We start from the raw sequence: 13,801 nt of genomic DNA on the forward strand, positions 1-13,801 counted from the left end.
TGGGACACTGACCGGATCTCACCGGTACTGTCTGCGCCCTCCAGGATGCTGGCACAGCAAAGAGCAGGGAGGTTTCGGCAAGCTCCAGCAGTGGACAAAACCTGTACGGTTTGTTGCACACTAGGTTGCCAAAAAAAGGATGACAGGATGCATCATATGTGTTTACAGTCACCCACTCTTTCGGTGCGTGTTCCACTGCAAAAGAATCCAGCATCTGCTCCGTAAGTTGAAAACTGTCAGTGTTCGCATTTGGCACAGAAGTAACTTCGCATCTGTAGACTGCGGTGAAACCAGAGAGATCCCAGATGTGAAAACATGCACTTATGGGAAGGAACTGCACGTTCCACCTTGGAACATCACTAGCCTTGTGCACTTACAGAAGGAAAACACACAATTACAGCTTAAAAAATGCAACAAACATTTTGTAATTAAAACAGACTTCATTGCTCTCAGAAATAATACTGTGTCATTTCCAACTTCGGCTGAAGCCTGCTGGACAGAGACTGGAAGGTAAGAACATGTAGTATGCTGCTTCTGAACACATTAGGAGGCCGAGTGGAGGAGTCCTCACAAACGAGTGCAGCAAATAAAGGAAAGACATATGGAAACATATGCAGGAACAGGAACACAGACTAGAAGACCTAGGCAATTCCAACACTATGCTTGCAACGACGTGCTGCTCTTAGCAGCGTGGAAGTCATCTGACAGCAGTTGCAGCATAGGAATTAGTCATCAATAGTTGGCAACCAGAAGGCCTATAAAAGAAGAAAGAAAGAACACCTTTTACAGAGCAGAACATGAATCTCTCCTACAGCATACTGTAGTAGCTGACCACTGCTACCTTCTATAAGCACACAGGCAGAGACTACCAAAGAGGCAGCAACACCCTCCCAGCAGTTCAAGGTTACAGTCCTTGCTTACACTGGTTTGGTTTGCATTGCGCATTCTCCAGAGCAAGCCAGTCTTACACAAACTGAAAATACCAGCCAGGTACAGTGACCTAAAGAACTCCTATTTCTGCGTTCGCATTCACTTATTGCTCTGCTTTCATGTATGTGTTCAAACGCTGGCTTGCCAGATGTGCTGCCCCAAATATCTACCTGCCAAGTAAGGCACAATCAAGGCATAACAGACAGGGGTCTGGCTCTCACCAAAGCCCAAGGTGTGCTTGTTTTGGCTGGGATAGAGTTAATTTTCTTCACAGCAGCTAGCATGAGGCTACGTTTTGGATTTCTGCTGGAAACAGCATTGAAAACAGGGATGTTTTAATAACTGCTGAGCAGTGCTTACCCAGAGTCAAGGTCTTTTTTGCCTCTCACCCCACCCCACCAGCAAGGAGGCTGGGGATGCACAAGGAGTTAGGAGGGGACACAGGTAGGATAGCTGACCCCAACTGACCCAAGGAATATTCCATACCGTATGATGTCATGCTCAGCATCTAAAGCTGGGGGAAGAAGGAGGAAGGGGGGGACACGTTCGGAGTGATGGCTTTTGTCTTCCCAAGTAACCATTACGCATGATGGAGCCCTGCTTTCTTGGAGATGGCTGAACACCTGCCTGCCCACGGGAAGTAGTGAATGAATTCCTTGTTTTGCTTTGCTTGCGTGTGCAGCTTTTGCTTTACCTATTAAATTGTCTTTATCTCAATCCACGAGTTTCTGCACTTTTACCCTTCTGATTCTCTTCCCCGTCCCACTGGGAGGGGGTGAGCAAGCAGCTGCGTGGGGCTTAGTTGCTGGCTGGGGTTAAACCACAACACAAGGAAATACCCATCGGGGCACTGAGCCTTCTCAGACTAATTTCTAAAAGGGTCAGCACCTCATTGAGCTAGGAGGAACTTAAAACATTTTCCTTACCATATTGGAACATGCACTAGCAAAAGTCATGAATTTTGGATTGAACTGCAGACAGGTTATAGGGCCTGTGTGTTTCCCATCCAGTACAGCCACCTTCATCCCACTTTCCCCATTCCAAACATGAATCTTCCCATCCTCTGAACCTGCAGGCAGGAGTGGAAAACAAGATATGCAAAATACATCAGAGAGGCCAGCAGAGAAAATGAAGAACATAACCTTTTCTGTCAGAGAACTGTGGGAACAAGCATGCCTCATTTTCATAGCTTAACCTTTAAAATTCTCAACGCACACTTTACAAAACATCACTAGAGCGTACACACCTGTATCCAAACAGCAGTTTTATATCTTCATACCGCAGAGACTCCACTACACAACACAGTGCAATGCTACTCTGGCAGAGGTTAACAACTACGGTCCCCCAGAAGAAAAGAAGAGTTGACATGTCCAACTAAGGAGGAAAGACCCTTGCTGATGTGCACAAATGTGAGAGGCAAAAAGCTGGGTGTAAGAGTCATTGTTCACACAAGTTCTCAGTTCAGACACAGAAGGAGATAAGTATTTCACTTGGTAGGCACAGAATCAAAGGCTTTACCATTGAAGGTAACCAGATTTCAATGCACTATGCCAAATACCAGAAGCTTCACTGGAGATGTTGACTCTCACATTGCTATAACAGGACAGGTTTTTCACTTTAAAACAGCATTTTGCAAACTCTGATGCTGGGAACTTAACATTTTTATAATTCAATTCTGCTTTAGTCTCATTTTAAATAGGATTCCTAATAAAAATGCAAGGAATTTTCTTCTGCATCTGTATTTATATGTCTAGCCTTTCATGGAGGAAAAATTAAGAAGCACAAGTTACAACTTAACCATATGTAAAAACTGAACAGAAATAAATGTTTTGGGACTTCTTCCCCTATAGTTTTCATTTGGAAGGGCACAACAGGAAGGTAAATATACGCAATAAAGTGCTCTCCAGAGACAGACTAAACAAAGGACCCCACCTCCCTTCTCCGTAATCTGGAAGTTCTCAGCCAGAATTTAAAAAAAAAAAAAAAAAAAAAGTTTTGCCAAGACCATCACTTATCCAGGAAAAATGAGGATCCAGATACCACCTACCACAAAGTTAAACATATTTGATGCACCAGCCATACAAATAAAACCAAAAAGAAAGTGCTAGGAGAGGGCAGCACCACACAGATAGGTCTGATTTGCATTCATGGGTCCTGTTGTGCAGCAGAATGTAGCAGAGCAACTGAAGTGCTCACCCTGGGGTGCCCAACCTGCAGCACCAGGCTATACAGGAGTTGCAACTGCTTTTTGCCACTCACTTCACTCAAGAGTCCCTCCTTCAAGGGGTGAGGAAGGGGGCATGGGCCAGAGGATTCACATGCTGGGAGCCATCAGGCTGATGCCTACTGTTTCTATCGGGGGTTAAGCTTAGCTTGTTCCAGAGACATGGGGGTTTACAAGACCCACATGAACAAAATGCAGCTGCCCCAGCATGTCACCAGTGCAGGAATGTCCCCGAGAGGTGTACAAATGCACCAGGCTATGAGACCAGTCGCCCCAGCACAGACAGGTGCCTTGTTCATCAGGCAATGGAGGGCAGGCCACAACATACAGCCCAAAAAGACTTTGAGGCAGCACATGAGGACATCCTAGCCACAGGGTGAGGATCATTGACATAAATTATGTGTGTGACAGGTCTCCACGCATTACAACAGTCTGCCAGTTTCTTATCTTTTTTGGAATAGCATTGATATATGAAGGAAAAAATAAAAGTCCTCTTCCAGACTTATTTACATTTCAGCCTAGAAAACACTGAGTAAACTAACAAAACAGAAAACCATCAATGCAAAGAAAGCTTACAGCTGCACTGTATTATTTAAATACATTCTGCTTCCCAACAGACACAACTTTAGCCCTACATAACACACCTGATTTCAGAGCACTGAAATTCTTTCCAAGAAGAATGATCTTACCTATCATGATGAACTGAGAGTCTGGTGTGAATGATGCCTCCAGCGTGACAGCCTTACTATTGTTATAACCCTATGGCACAAAACAGGAGAGTATGTAGTAGAGAGTGTGTCCACAGCAATCTCACAACCAGAGGGCACCTGCTCCCAAAACTAACTCCAAGTTTCAAGCAGGTAACACAGGCAAATGCTCACCCCAAACGTATGGAGGACAGCTCCTTTAAAGGCATCAATCAGTCGAATGAACCCTCCATTAGTTGATATGAGGATGAGTTTGCCATCATTACTGAACTTCAGGCCTGTCCACTCACATGTTCGATCATACTGCATCTTAAACGTAGCAAATGGCCCCTTCAAAGAAAAAAATGGGAAATATGATGTAGACTCTGCATGCATTGCTTCCAACAAGACTCTGCTTTTAACCTTAGTTCAGGAAAAAGTTTAAGATTTTTCAAAATAAAATCTTCAGCCCTAAGATACCAAAGGGAAGCATCATGGCAAATACATGTCATTGCATGTGTAGGTTTCAAAGAAGTATGAATCCACAGTTTCCATAGCAAAAAAGAGCCACAGTAGGGGGTTTCAATACCCAACAGTCCCATACTCTACCACATTCAACAGCAGAAATTAATTTAAGGTAGGATGAAGTTTTCAAACAAGGCTGCTAACTGAAGTTGGAGAAAGAGCTTGAGCCAGTGTTATTGTCATCTGACTTTCTGAAAACCACGGAACTAACTATGCTCAGTGCTTAGCCAGTTGAGCTATGCACCCAATTACACTTTCCTTTGAAATTTCCATCCTTTCTGACAATCCTGACTCCATTGTTGCCAGTGTTCTTCCAGAATAAGCACAAGGAAGAAAAAACCAAAAAACCAAAATCCCCCAAAAAACACCAAACCAAAACCAAACCCACAAACCAAAACACCAAAACCCAACAACAAAAAGCCTAAACAGGAGTTTGAAACAGGTTAAAAAGTTAGTAGAAGTAAACTTTCACATTGGCTCAAGAGCGGATTTCAAGATTTGGTGACAGCACATATCCCTTTCTGTCCATGAGATGTGCACTTACTGAAAACTCTCCAAGTGCCAAGCAGGCACCCCAGATAGTAAGCTGGAGTAAAGAAAATCCAGCCTCTGAGCACTGAGTTTAGACTACTTCTTGCAAGCTGAAAAGCATAAGAGGTAAAGTTAGGGTAGCTCACCTTGTCAAAAGAACGGAGGTCGTAAAGCTTCACCATTTCAGAATTGACACCAGCAGCAAAAATCAACCCTTCTGGGTCAAAAGAACACACCGGCTTCCCCTGGAGATGCATTAAACCCTAGAAAATAGAAGCAGTCCAAATTATTTTGCAAAACTGATGCTCACATTTCTACCACCGCCCTTTGAGCCCACTGTGAGCAGGACAGCAGCCTAAGGGCGGAACAACTGAATTTCAATTGTAAATATTGAAGTTTTACAAAGGTTCACAACTCAGCTTCTCAAAAGCAACTCTGACTACTTCAGGTCATCACACGGAGCTTCCAGTTTGCTGCAGTGACAAAATTTACATTAGAAAAAAATCAAGACCTTATTCAAGCTGTCATCCACTCAAAAAGTAGCCAGAGAAGGGAGGATGATGTGGTTGTATTAATAACCAGACAGCACCACAAAACAGTGCTGCTGGGATTGATAGCAACACTCTACCATTATGGTTGTGAAGGAGGGGGGAAAAAAAGTATGTTGAAAGCAAGTAGAAACAGCTCCAGTGAACACTACTGCTGAACTTTCCATGCTTGTTTAACGAAAACTCATACCTTCTGGAAGCCAACAGACCTTACATACTAAAATTGACAGATTACTATCAGTGCTTATTTTTAATGTTAAATTTTCCTTAACTCACATAGTAGAAAATTTGGTAAAAGCCAATAAGATATCTAATCTTCTGTATCCTGACTGGCAGGTCTCTGTGTGTTAGTCAAATGTTTTTATGTAAGCGTACACACATAAATAAGAACACATCTTCGATTAAATCAACAATACATTTAAGAAGTTTCTGCATTTCTGAAATACCATTCTTCTCTAGAGAAGCCTAGAGACTTTACTACTTCTCTTTCCAATTAGGTCAGTTTTCCCTGTGACCTCTGCAGGCTAGGCAGTAAGCTAGCCAATACTCAAGGCTCTCGCAAGCGGGACATCGCCGGTTTCCCGGTGACGTTTCTAGGCACTACGGCTGCCATCTCATGGGCAAATTCACAATTACAAGTAACACGTCCTCAACCTGTTCCCCAAACTTTGCGAGATGCAGCTTCCAGCTACAAGTCCTACTTTTACCACTCTTACAACTTCAGGCGTTAGCATAAATCACAGAATTGCTACTGAGTTTACGACCCTATCTCATCTGTAGCAACTTTGAGACTGAGATTCATCCCAAGGGAAACTTCTACAATGACATTAAAGGCATACTCCTGGAGAAGGGCAAAATTAAGATTTCTTGTCAGAAAAAGCTTGGTTTTAAGACAAATAAAATAATTTTGTAAGAAATGTAACCTTTTCTTCCTTTCGCATTTACAGTTTACACCATCTTGACTAAGTAAATAGCCCCCTCTCATATGCAAAACGGTCCCAGTCAGATGGGAAAATATAAGAGCACAAGACTACGTGACCAGATACAGGGACAAAACAGCTCATCACCAATAAAAGGTGGCAAGTCTACTCCTAAGTCGTTCATTCCTGCCCCTGCTACCAGCTCTGGTACTTTTCCCAGCCCACACAAACCTACTTCCACTAAAAAAAGTAAAGTATTCCAGCAAAATAAATCAGTAAAACCAAATAGGGTTTTGCCTTGCTAGAAAGATAGCTCTGCTCACAAACAGGTCTGATGAACAACAAAGGTGATGCAAGGAGGGGGTAGACCATATGGCTGCTGTGTTACTTTAGATCATCAGTTTCTTCATCAAATTTAATCGCATCAAGGCATCAATTTTAAACACACACTATAAACACTCAGATAAGATGCATTCCCAACGCAGGAAAGATGCTGGCTAAAAGAGAACACTGCATGGGGTAGCAGTCTGATGAACAAGTTGATGACACCCAGCTCTTCTCTTCTTTCATCAGCTGTGGGTGTTATTTCTTGCTCTTCTCAGCACCTCTCCAGCAGAGACATAGGTGAAAGTGAGTGGTGTTACACAATGCGACATGCATATTTCACAGAAATTTGTGGTCGAGGCTCCTTCAGCATTCCAGGAAGGTGTCAACACTACATAAGCAGCATACATTTCTGGCAGTATTTTTGTTTTGTAACAAGCACACATCCATTTTTCATCCTTCTAACTCAAAACGCAACATACTATGTGCATGAATTTGATATCCTACCTGGCAATTTGGAGAGCGGAGATCCCAAAGTCGAATAGTTTTATCAAGGGATCCAGAAATAAAAGTATCATCCACTGGAGACATTGAAAGAGCAACCACTCTGCAACACAGAAGACCACATGCATCAGAGACAACCAAAAGAAGTGAATGGAGTTAACACCTACCCAACAGCTGTGTACAAGCTCGTAATCGCCATGAACAATTCTACAAAGCGAAAGCCAGAGTGAATTGAGCGTAACATAACCCAAGCTCATTACAATCATTATTTCAATTTCTCTTGTACTGTCTCCAAGCCACATCTTACCTTTTAGTATGCCCCGGGAAATACCGAATGTATTTGTTATCATGCAGGGAGAGGTATCGGATTGTATCTGAAAACATAAACAAACCATAAGTTTTATTATACCATGAACCCAACATTATCCAAAAGTGGTCACACAGTAAACTTGCTCCCCACAGCAACAGCAACCTTGCCACAGTGAATAAGTCTGGTTATTTGATTTCAAGTCAGACTTTGAAACAGAATCAAGTTAGAAACAGATATAAAATAATTTGGTTTCCAAGGCAGGACTGGAAATCAGGCACTAGGAAAAGAGACTTCCCACAGTCTGAAGTCATATGACATCTTAAAGGCAAACTGTGATTTACATAAGTGAATCTCAAAGTTGCTAAAATTTAAGTACCAGTTGGTTTTATTCCATCATTCTCACAAAATTGAGAGTATCGAATTTATAAAACTGATACTACCACCTCTTTTTTTTTTTTCCTATACAGCATGATTCTTGCTGTCTTACCTATGTACATATCCAGCAAATAAGTCTCCAACTAGGAAATGTGTGAATTTTAACATTTAGCTGAAGAGAAGATAAAAACATGAACTTCAAAGCAAGGGCAAGACCATTAAAAAGTAGCAAACAGATCTTTTTTTTTAATCTGACAGTCAACAGCTTCACACATTCTCTGTACTTAGAGCAGCTAAGCTTTAAGAAGAGGACAGAAAAGTAATTTAAAACTTAGTCCACTTAAAGCAATCTTAAAAATATACTGGATAGATCAGCGCAGCACCACAACATTTCTGAAGTGGTAATTTTATTGAGTATATGTCCTGGCTTGGTTGAAACAGAACTATTTCTGCTTTCAGTAGATTTTATTTTTTTTTCCATCAGTTAAGTTTTCTTAGTAACTGCACTGCCTGGAGCTCACTACAGGTTTCAGGAAGTGCCTGCTTTCAGAGCTGATGTCGGTTAATGTCTGTAGTTGTTGCTGGGGCAGGACATAGACTGTTATGCAGAAAGGCCCATGGGTGCATGCTTGTTCCCTGCGGACTCTCTCCGGCTCTGCTGGGCTCCGCGCAGGGGGGAGGCGGAGGAGGGGTCGCACCCCCAGAAAGCTGCCGAGGGAAGCAGTGACCCAGGCCTGACCGAGGCAGTGTTCCATCCCACCCACGGGAATACTCGGTAGAAAGCTCGGGGATCACAGGGGTCATCCCTCATGGTCGGCATCCTGGTGGGACTCTGCTCGCTCTCCTGCCTCCAACCCTGACCGTGCACCCCTCAATCCCGTTTCCCGCCTGCTGTGGGGCCGAGTTCTGGGACGTCCAGGTGCCTGCCCTGCCCTGTGAGCACTGCGAGTCCCGCGGTCATCATCGGGAAGAGCAATATTGGGTTTGTATATTTCTATTTCTATTATTAGTAGCAGTAGTTTTAATATTATTCATACTCTTTTCACTGTTACTGTTTTATTAAAGTTTGTTTTAACTTTCCAACCCGTCGCTCTCCCTGCCTTCTCTCCTCTCCTTCCCTTTCTGGGAAAGGAAGAGGTTAACAGGGAGCATCTGCCCCCCGCTTTAAGCACCTGCCAAGCCTTAAACGGTGACAGTATAGATGAACATGCCAAGAGTAGCCCAGAATTTTGGAAGATGCAGTTGAGACTTTCTCCCAAGATTAAAAGAAATCCTTGTAATAGGAAACAATTATTACTGCACAGAAACTATTTTTTAATCTTTATGTGTAGATCCATCCAAGCGACGGAACACAAAGAGCACAAGTTAAACCTCCGATACCTGAAAGTAGCATCAGCAAAATCCCTTCTCACACTAGTTCAAGGACACTAGTTTAAGCTATTGCCGGATGGAAGAGATTGGCATTATGCACCTGCACCAAACAGTGCCAAGAGACTCCGCACTGCTGTAACAAGTCCTGCTGAGGCTCCAAAGACAAACTGAGGGAAAAGGACAGTTTTACTTTTGACTCGGAAGAACAAGAGCCAACTGGATGCAATATACACAGAGCATTTTAACACTCATGAGGGCTACTGTGTTCAGAGCTTTCTGAAAGACTCGTTCAGCAACATTTAATTTCTGTGAAAGTTACCAATTTTGCCTGAGGTTTCACATCAAGCTCAGATCAGAGTTCTCAACCACCCTCCAGTATTTGACAAGAAAACTAAAGCTGACTGACCAAGCTGGAAACATGATGCTGGTGACACACCATTCTGAAAGGCTTTAAGTGACCTGAGGTGACTATACAAAACATAAATCCCCAACACCAATGTCACATCCCATCACAGCTAGAACTGATATGCTTCAAGCATGCTGTTAAGACGCATCTCTAGTTTTTCCCGCAAGAACGGTGGTTACCTGATTTCCGAAGTATCCATGCAGAATTTCATCTTCCCTTGCTAAAGAGGAAGCACTGGGCAACTGTGATCCTTTGTGATCCTTTTTGTTGGCAACACTCTGTCCCAGGCAAGGCAGTGGCCTGTACAGTTATCTCCTGTACCGGGTGGTATCATAGACCCTCAAACTGTACAAACTACTACCTCAGCCTGGAATCAGGTAAAAGCAACTAGGTCCAAAGGTCTTGAGGAAATCTTCAGAAGTGGATTGGTAGCAACTCCAACACATAAAATGCTTGGGAGCAAGCGCCAGCACTTCAATAACACGATCCTAGCTCAATTTTCCCTTATGATAACTGCGTAACAGGTTAAATACAATGCACCTTGCCCAAGATTGCATGCATCAGGGACTACAGAGTATCTGGATCCCTACTGAACACACTGATGGTTTTATTAGGCTTACAGTTTGTAACAGCAACAAATGCTTTCACATTCTATATTTTCCTTTTCTTCTAATCAAGTATTTATCATAAAGCTACCCTGCATAATGAAGACTCTTAATTTTTGGTTCCTCAAAGGCTTACCAGTGCTTATGAACAAAACCTCACAACTCAAAATGGCATTAAAAATGCTTCCTTAAATTGTTAATTAATTGTAAATTAAACAGAAGCCAAGTCAGAAATGTGACATAGCAAAATAATAACATAATAAAAAAAATAAGTTGTGAAACAGACTAAAAAGGCAAGTGCTTCCCGTCACACTTTTAATCCTTTCACACCATTAAATCCAATTCCGTTGGAAACTTCCTTGTTCCTCTAGTTTCCTGCCCAGCTTGTTCTAGTTTAACCTGACTTCCTAACTCCTAACTTCCATCTGCTCTAAATTCATACTCTTTTAAATTCCTTAAGTAACCTAGCACACACCACAAGGCACCAGCATCTCCACTGTCAAGCTCTGTCTCTGCAAGGGAAAAACCAAACCAAAACTACTATTCCAGAAACATTTACAAACACAATGCTAAAACCCACTTATAAAGTGCTGTCCTAACAGACTTGTTCACTGAAAAGCTCTCAGAAACTGGCTAAAACAAACAAAACTGAGACAAAATTTGAAATGAACACTAGCTGTTTCCAATCTTAGGAAGAATTAATGTACCTACCTGTGTCAGTTTTTAAATTTGAACTTTAATTTAAACTTAAATACATTAATAGAGAGCCTGTCATGAAGCTCTAGAAGCCCTCTGATGTCACCAATTGACACAGTGTAGCTGTCACAGACGCTGACTATTGAGAAAGGGCACGAAAATGGGTGTTCTGTCTATTACGTGGGAAAAAACAGGCTAACAGAAGCAAAGCTAATCTCAGAAAAGGTCTGTGACCTCCTGCAGGCTTGACTGGCAATCTGCTGAGTTACCTGAACTTCCTGCCCTCCTTGCTGCATACGGAGACTGGAAAAACATTCCCTTCCTTTGCAGTTGACTTGTGTGCGTACCAGACTGAGCTATAGCGTTTTGCCCATCTTCTGGCCACGTGTTCCTCTACCTCATTTCACACCTGAGAAATCCAGGCACAGAGGCAGACTGACAGCACTGGCATCAAACAGCAAAGTGAACAGCAGAATCAAGAACCAAACTTTTATCGCACTAACAATGTTTAATCCCTTAGTTATTGCAGCAATGAACAAAACTCACGTCAGCATGCTCGAGGGAATATCACTGAGTTGTGCATTAGAGTTGAACATTAATTCCTCTGTCTCTGACAGCACGTTTATCACTGAAAAGTTGCTATAATTTTTTCCCAGCTCTTTAGAGCTATTTATCCAGGCATGTAGTTTTAAGTGTAAGGAGATTAAATATGCTGAACTCCAGTAGATCACTTACCATCTATTTTGTTGGAGCTGTACACAACAGTGTTGGCAGCATGTGTGTACCTGATGAGGTCCACTCCGTACTTCTTACTGTACAGCGTTCTCTTTGGTCTGTCAGAAGGAAGCAGAAATAATTGCACTCCCTGCAACAAAAACCTCAAACTGAAAATCATCACATTAACAAGGCCTGTTTTCATTGAGATATTACAAGATTGTTTCAAGTAGTCAGACATTTTTTAGACAACGAAAGAAAAACTTTTGTATTTGATTTTCAAACACACACCTTGGTGCCTTCTCCAAGACCATCCCTAGCCTTGAGCAGCTCCCTGTAACACCTGCAAAATGCATTTATTTGTCTTCTCCAAAAATTCTTTTTCCCTTGATGTCTACTGTGAAAAGAATACAAGAGGCTAGCATAACGAGCCCTTCATGTCAAGCAGCACTGCCTCATTGTTCCCTTGGCCATCCAAATCTCTAATTCATCTGCTGCTTATTTTGGATTGAGAAGAATTTGTCTTTCTGTTCTATGTTACTTCAAACCTAGAATAGGGTGTCTCATTTAGAACAGGCCTTCTCAGTATTAACATAAACACATATATATACACCAGTAGTCTATAAAAGCAACGGCAACACAGGAACTCTCAAACTACTGGAGAACTATACTCATATCCAATCTTAACTAAAGTATGAAACGCAAATGTAACATTTTGCAACAGAATTAAAGATATTCTAGTAAGAGTGAAGACAACATACAGAACTGGATTTTTAGGGGTCTAGTAAGCAAGTAATGTACTGCAGTACTAGAAATTTAAACTGCAAAGTAAACTTAGAAGTAGCGGATTAACAAGTGTATCTTGCAGTTGCAGCAGCATCAGCACCTGTTTAAGCAGTGCAAAGTCTTCACCACTCTCCTTCCCCTTTCTTCCTCAACTGAGGTAGCAGAGAGGTTTCAAAGCTGGGCAGTCAACCAACCGCGGTACCGATCAACACCAGAAGTAATATAATCTCTTCCGGGAGTTATTTTAATCCAGAAATTCATAACTTTGGTTATTACACAGGCTCACAAAATATTCTATCAACACAAACCAAAAACAACAGTATGGGAATGGAAACAAACAGCAGGAGCGATTTAAACCCATACCGCTGCCAAAAGAAAAATTTATCAGACTACACCCTCAGACAGAGCATTTCTAAAATGCTCAACTTTTTCCTTGTTTTCATTAGCTTCAAATTGACACACCCAAACAAGAGCACAAGTTGGAGACTTTTTATATCAGAACAAAAAAAGACATTCATTCTTAAAGATTAATTCTCAAACAGCAGAAGCCATAGGGTTTTGACTTCAAATGAACTTGCTGAGGACAAGCTTCCATTAACTGAAAGCCAAACCAGCAACTGTAATTAAAACCTACAGACAACCTAGACCAAATCTCAATAGATTCTTCCTCAGTTCCTCCAGTAGATTTTTAAATTAATTTTCAGATGCAAACATGCTACAAACTGAGAATAACACATCAAATATAAATTTAGATACCAAAATTCTGTAACATTATGCCTGATACACTTCCCCATACTGTGCTCTATAGTTATCGGGGACGACAACGACACACGACACCCAACAAAAAATCACCACCAACCTCAAAGTTCTAAACGTACTAAGACTCTCATGCCTAGTCTGGCTCTTCCTTAACTATAAAAAAGTTTAAAGCTTAGAAGCTGTATTCAGAATAAATGAATATACATCAAAGAATATATACAGACACAATAAAGATCAACAATGGACAAAAGCACATTTACCAAAAGGAAGGAAAGTGCTTCTGTGTTTTAAGAAAAGTGAAGTTTTCATGTAAGCTGATACAAGCAGAAGCATGTCACTTCACTCAAGACCGACCACCTGTTCCCAATCAACTATTTAAAACCATAAACAAGAAAACCAAATTTTACACATTTTTCAAACAAATCACAATCACTAAACATAACATTCTGGACTTGATGATCTTTGAGGTCTCTTCCAACCATAACGATTCTACAATTCTATCATTTCAAGTTTAAGGTTAATCTATCCAGCTCATTTGCAAATCAAGCAATATCGCCAAAGAAAAATACTTTACAAGATCACAGTCA

The 13,801-nt window shown here is 41.6% G+C and overlaps 1 protein-coding gene across 1 annotated transcript; it reads right to left on the minus strand.

The window, feature by feature from the left end:
- Positions 1-11,983, minus strand: WDR82 (WD repeat domain 82). Its single transcript, XM_009702586.1, has 9 exons — positions 11,961-11,983; positions 11,691-11,788; positions 7,500-7,566; positions 7,196-7,295; positions 5,043-5,159; positions 4,036-4,191; positions 3,844-3,913; positions 1,857-1,999; positions 1-755 (listed from the first exon to the last, which is right to left on the minus strand). Exons 1-9 carry the CDS (start codon positions 11,981-11,983, stop codon positions 726-728), a joined length of 804 nt encoding a protein of 267 aa, XP_009700888.1. The 3' UTR covers positions 1-725.
- Between the last annotated feature and the right edge of the window lie 1,818 nt (positions 11,984-13,801).

Source organism: Cariama cristata, unplaced genomic scaffold (genome assembly GCF_000690535.1).
Source record: "Cariama cristata isolate BGI_N322 unplaced genomic scaffold, ASM69053v1 scaffold24456, whole genome shotgun sequence".
NCBI lineage: Eukaryota > Metazoa > Chordata > Aves > Cariamiformes > Cariamidae > Cariama > Cariama cristata.

Excerpts from the sequence above, each read along its gene's own strand:
- WDR82 (XM_009702586.1), bottom strand. The coding sequence starts at position 11,983 with ATGGTCTTGGAGAAGGCACCAAG. Across the intron at positions 4,192-5,042 it reads ACCTCCGTTCTTTTGACAAG|GGGCCATTTGCTACGTTTAA; the intron begins GTGAGCTACCCT and ends TTTTCTTTGAAG. Across the intron at positions 756-1,856 it reads CTAGTGCATGTTCCAATATG|GCCTTCTGGTTGCCAACTAT; the intron begins GTAAGGAAAATG and ends CTTCTTTTATAG.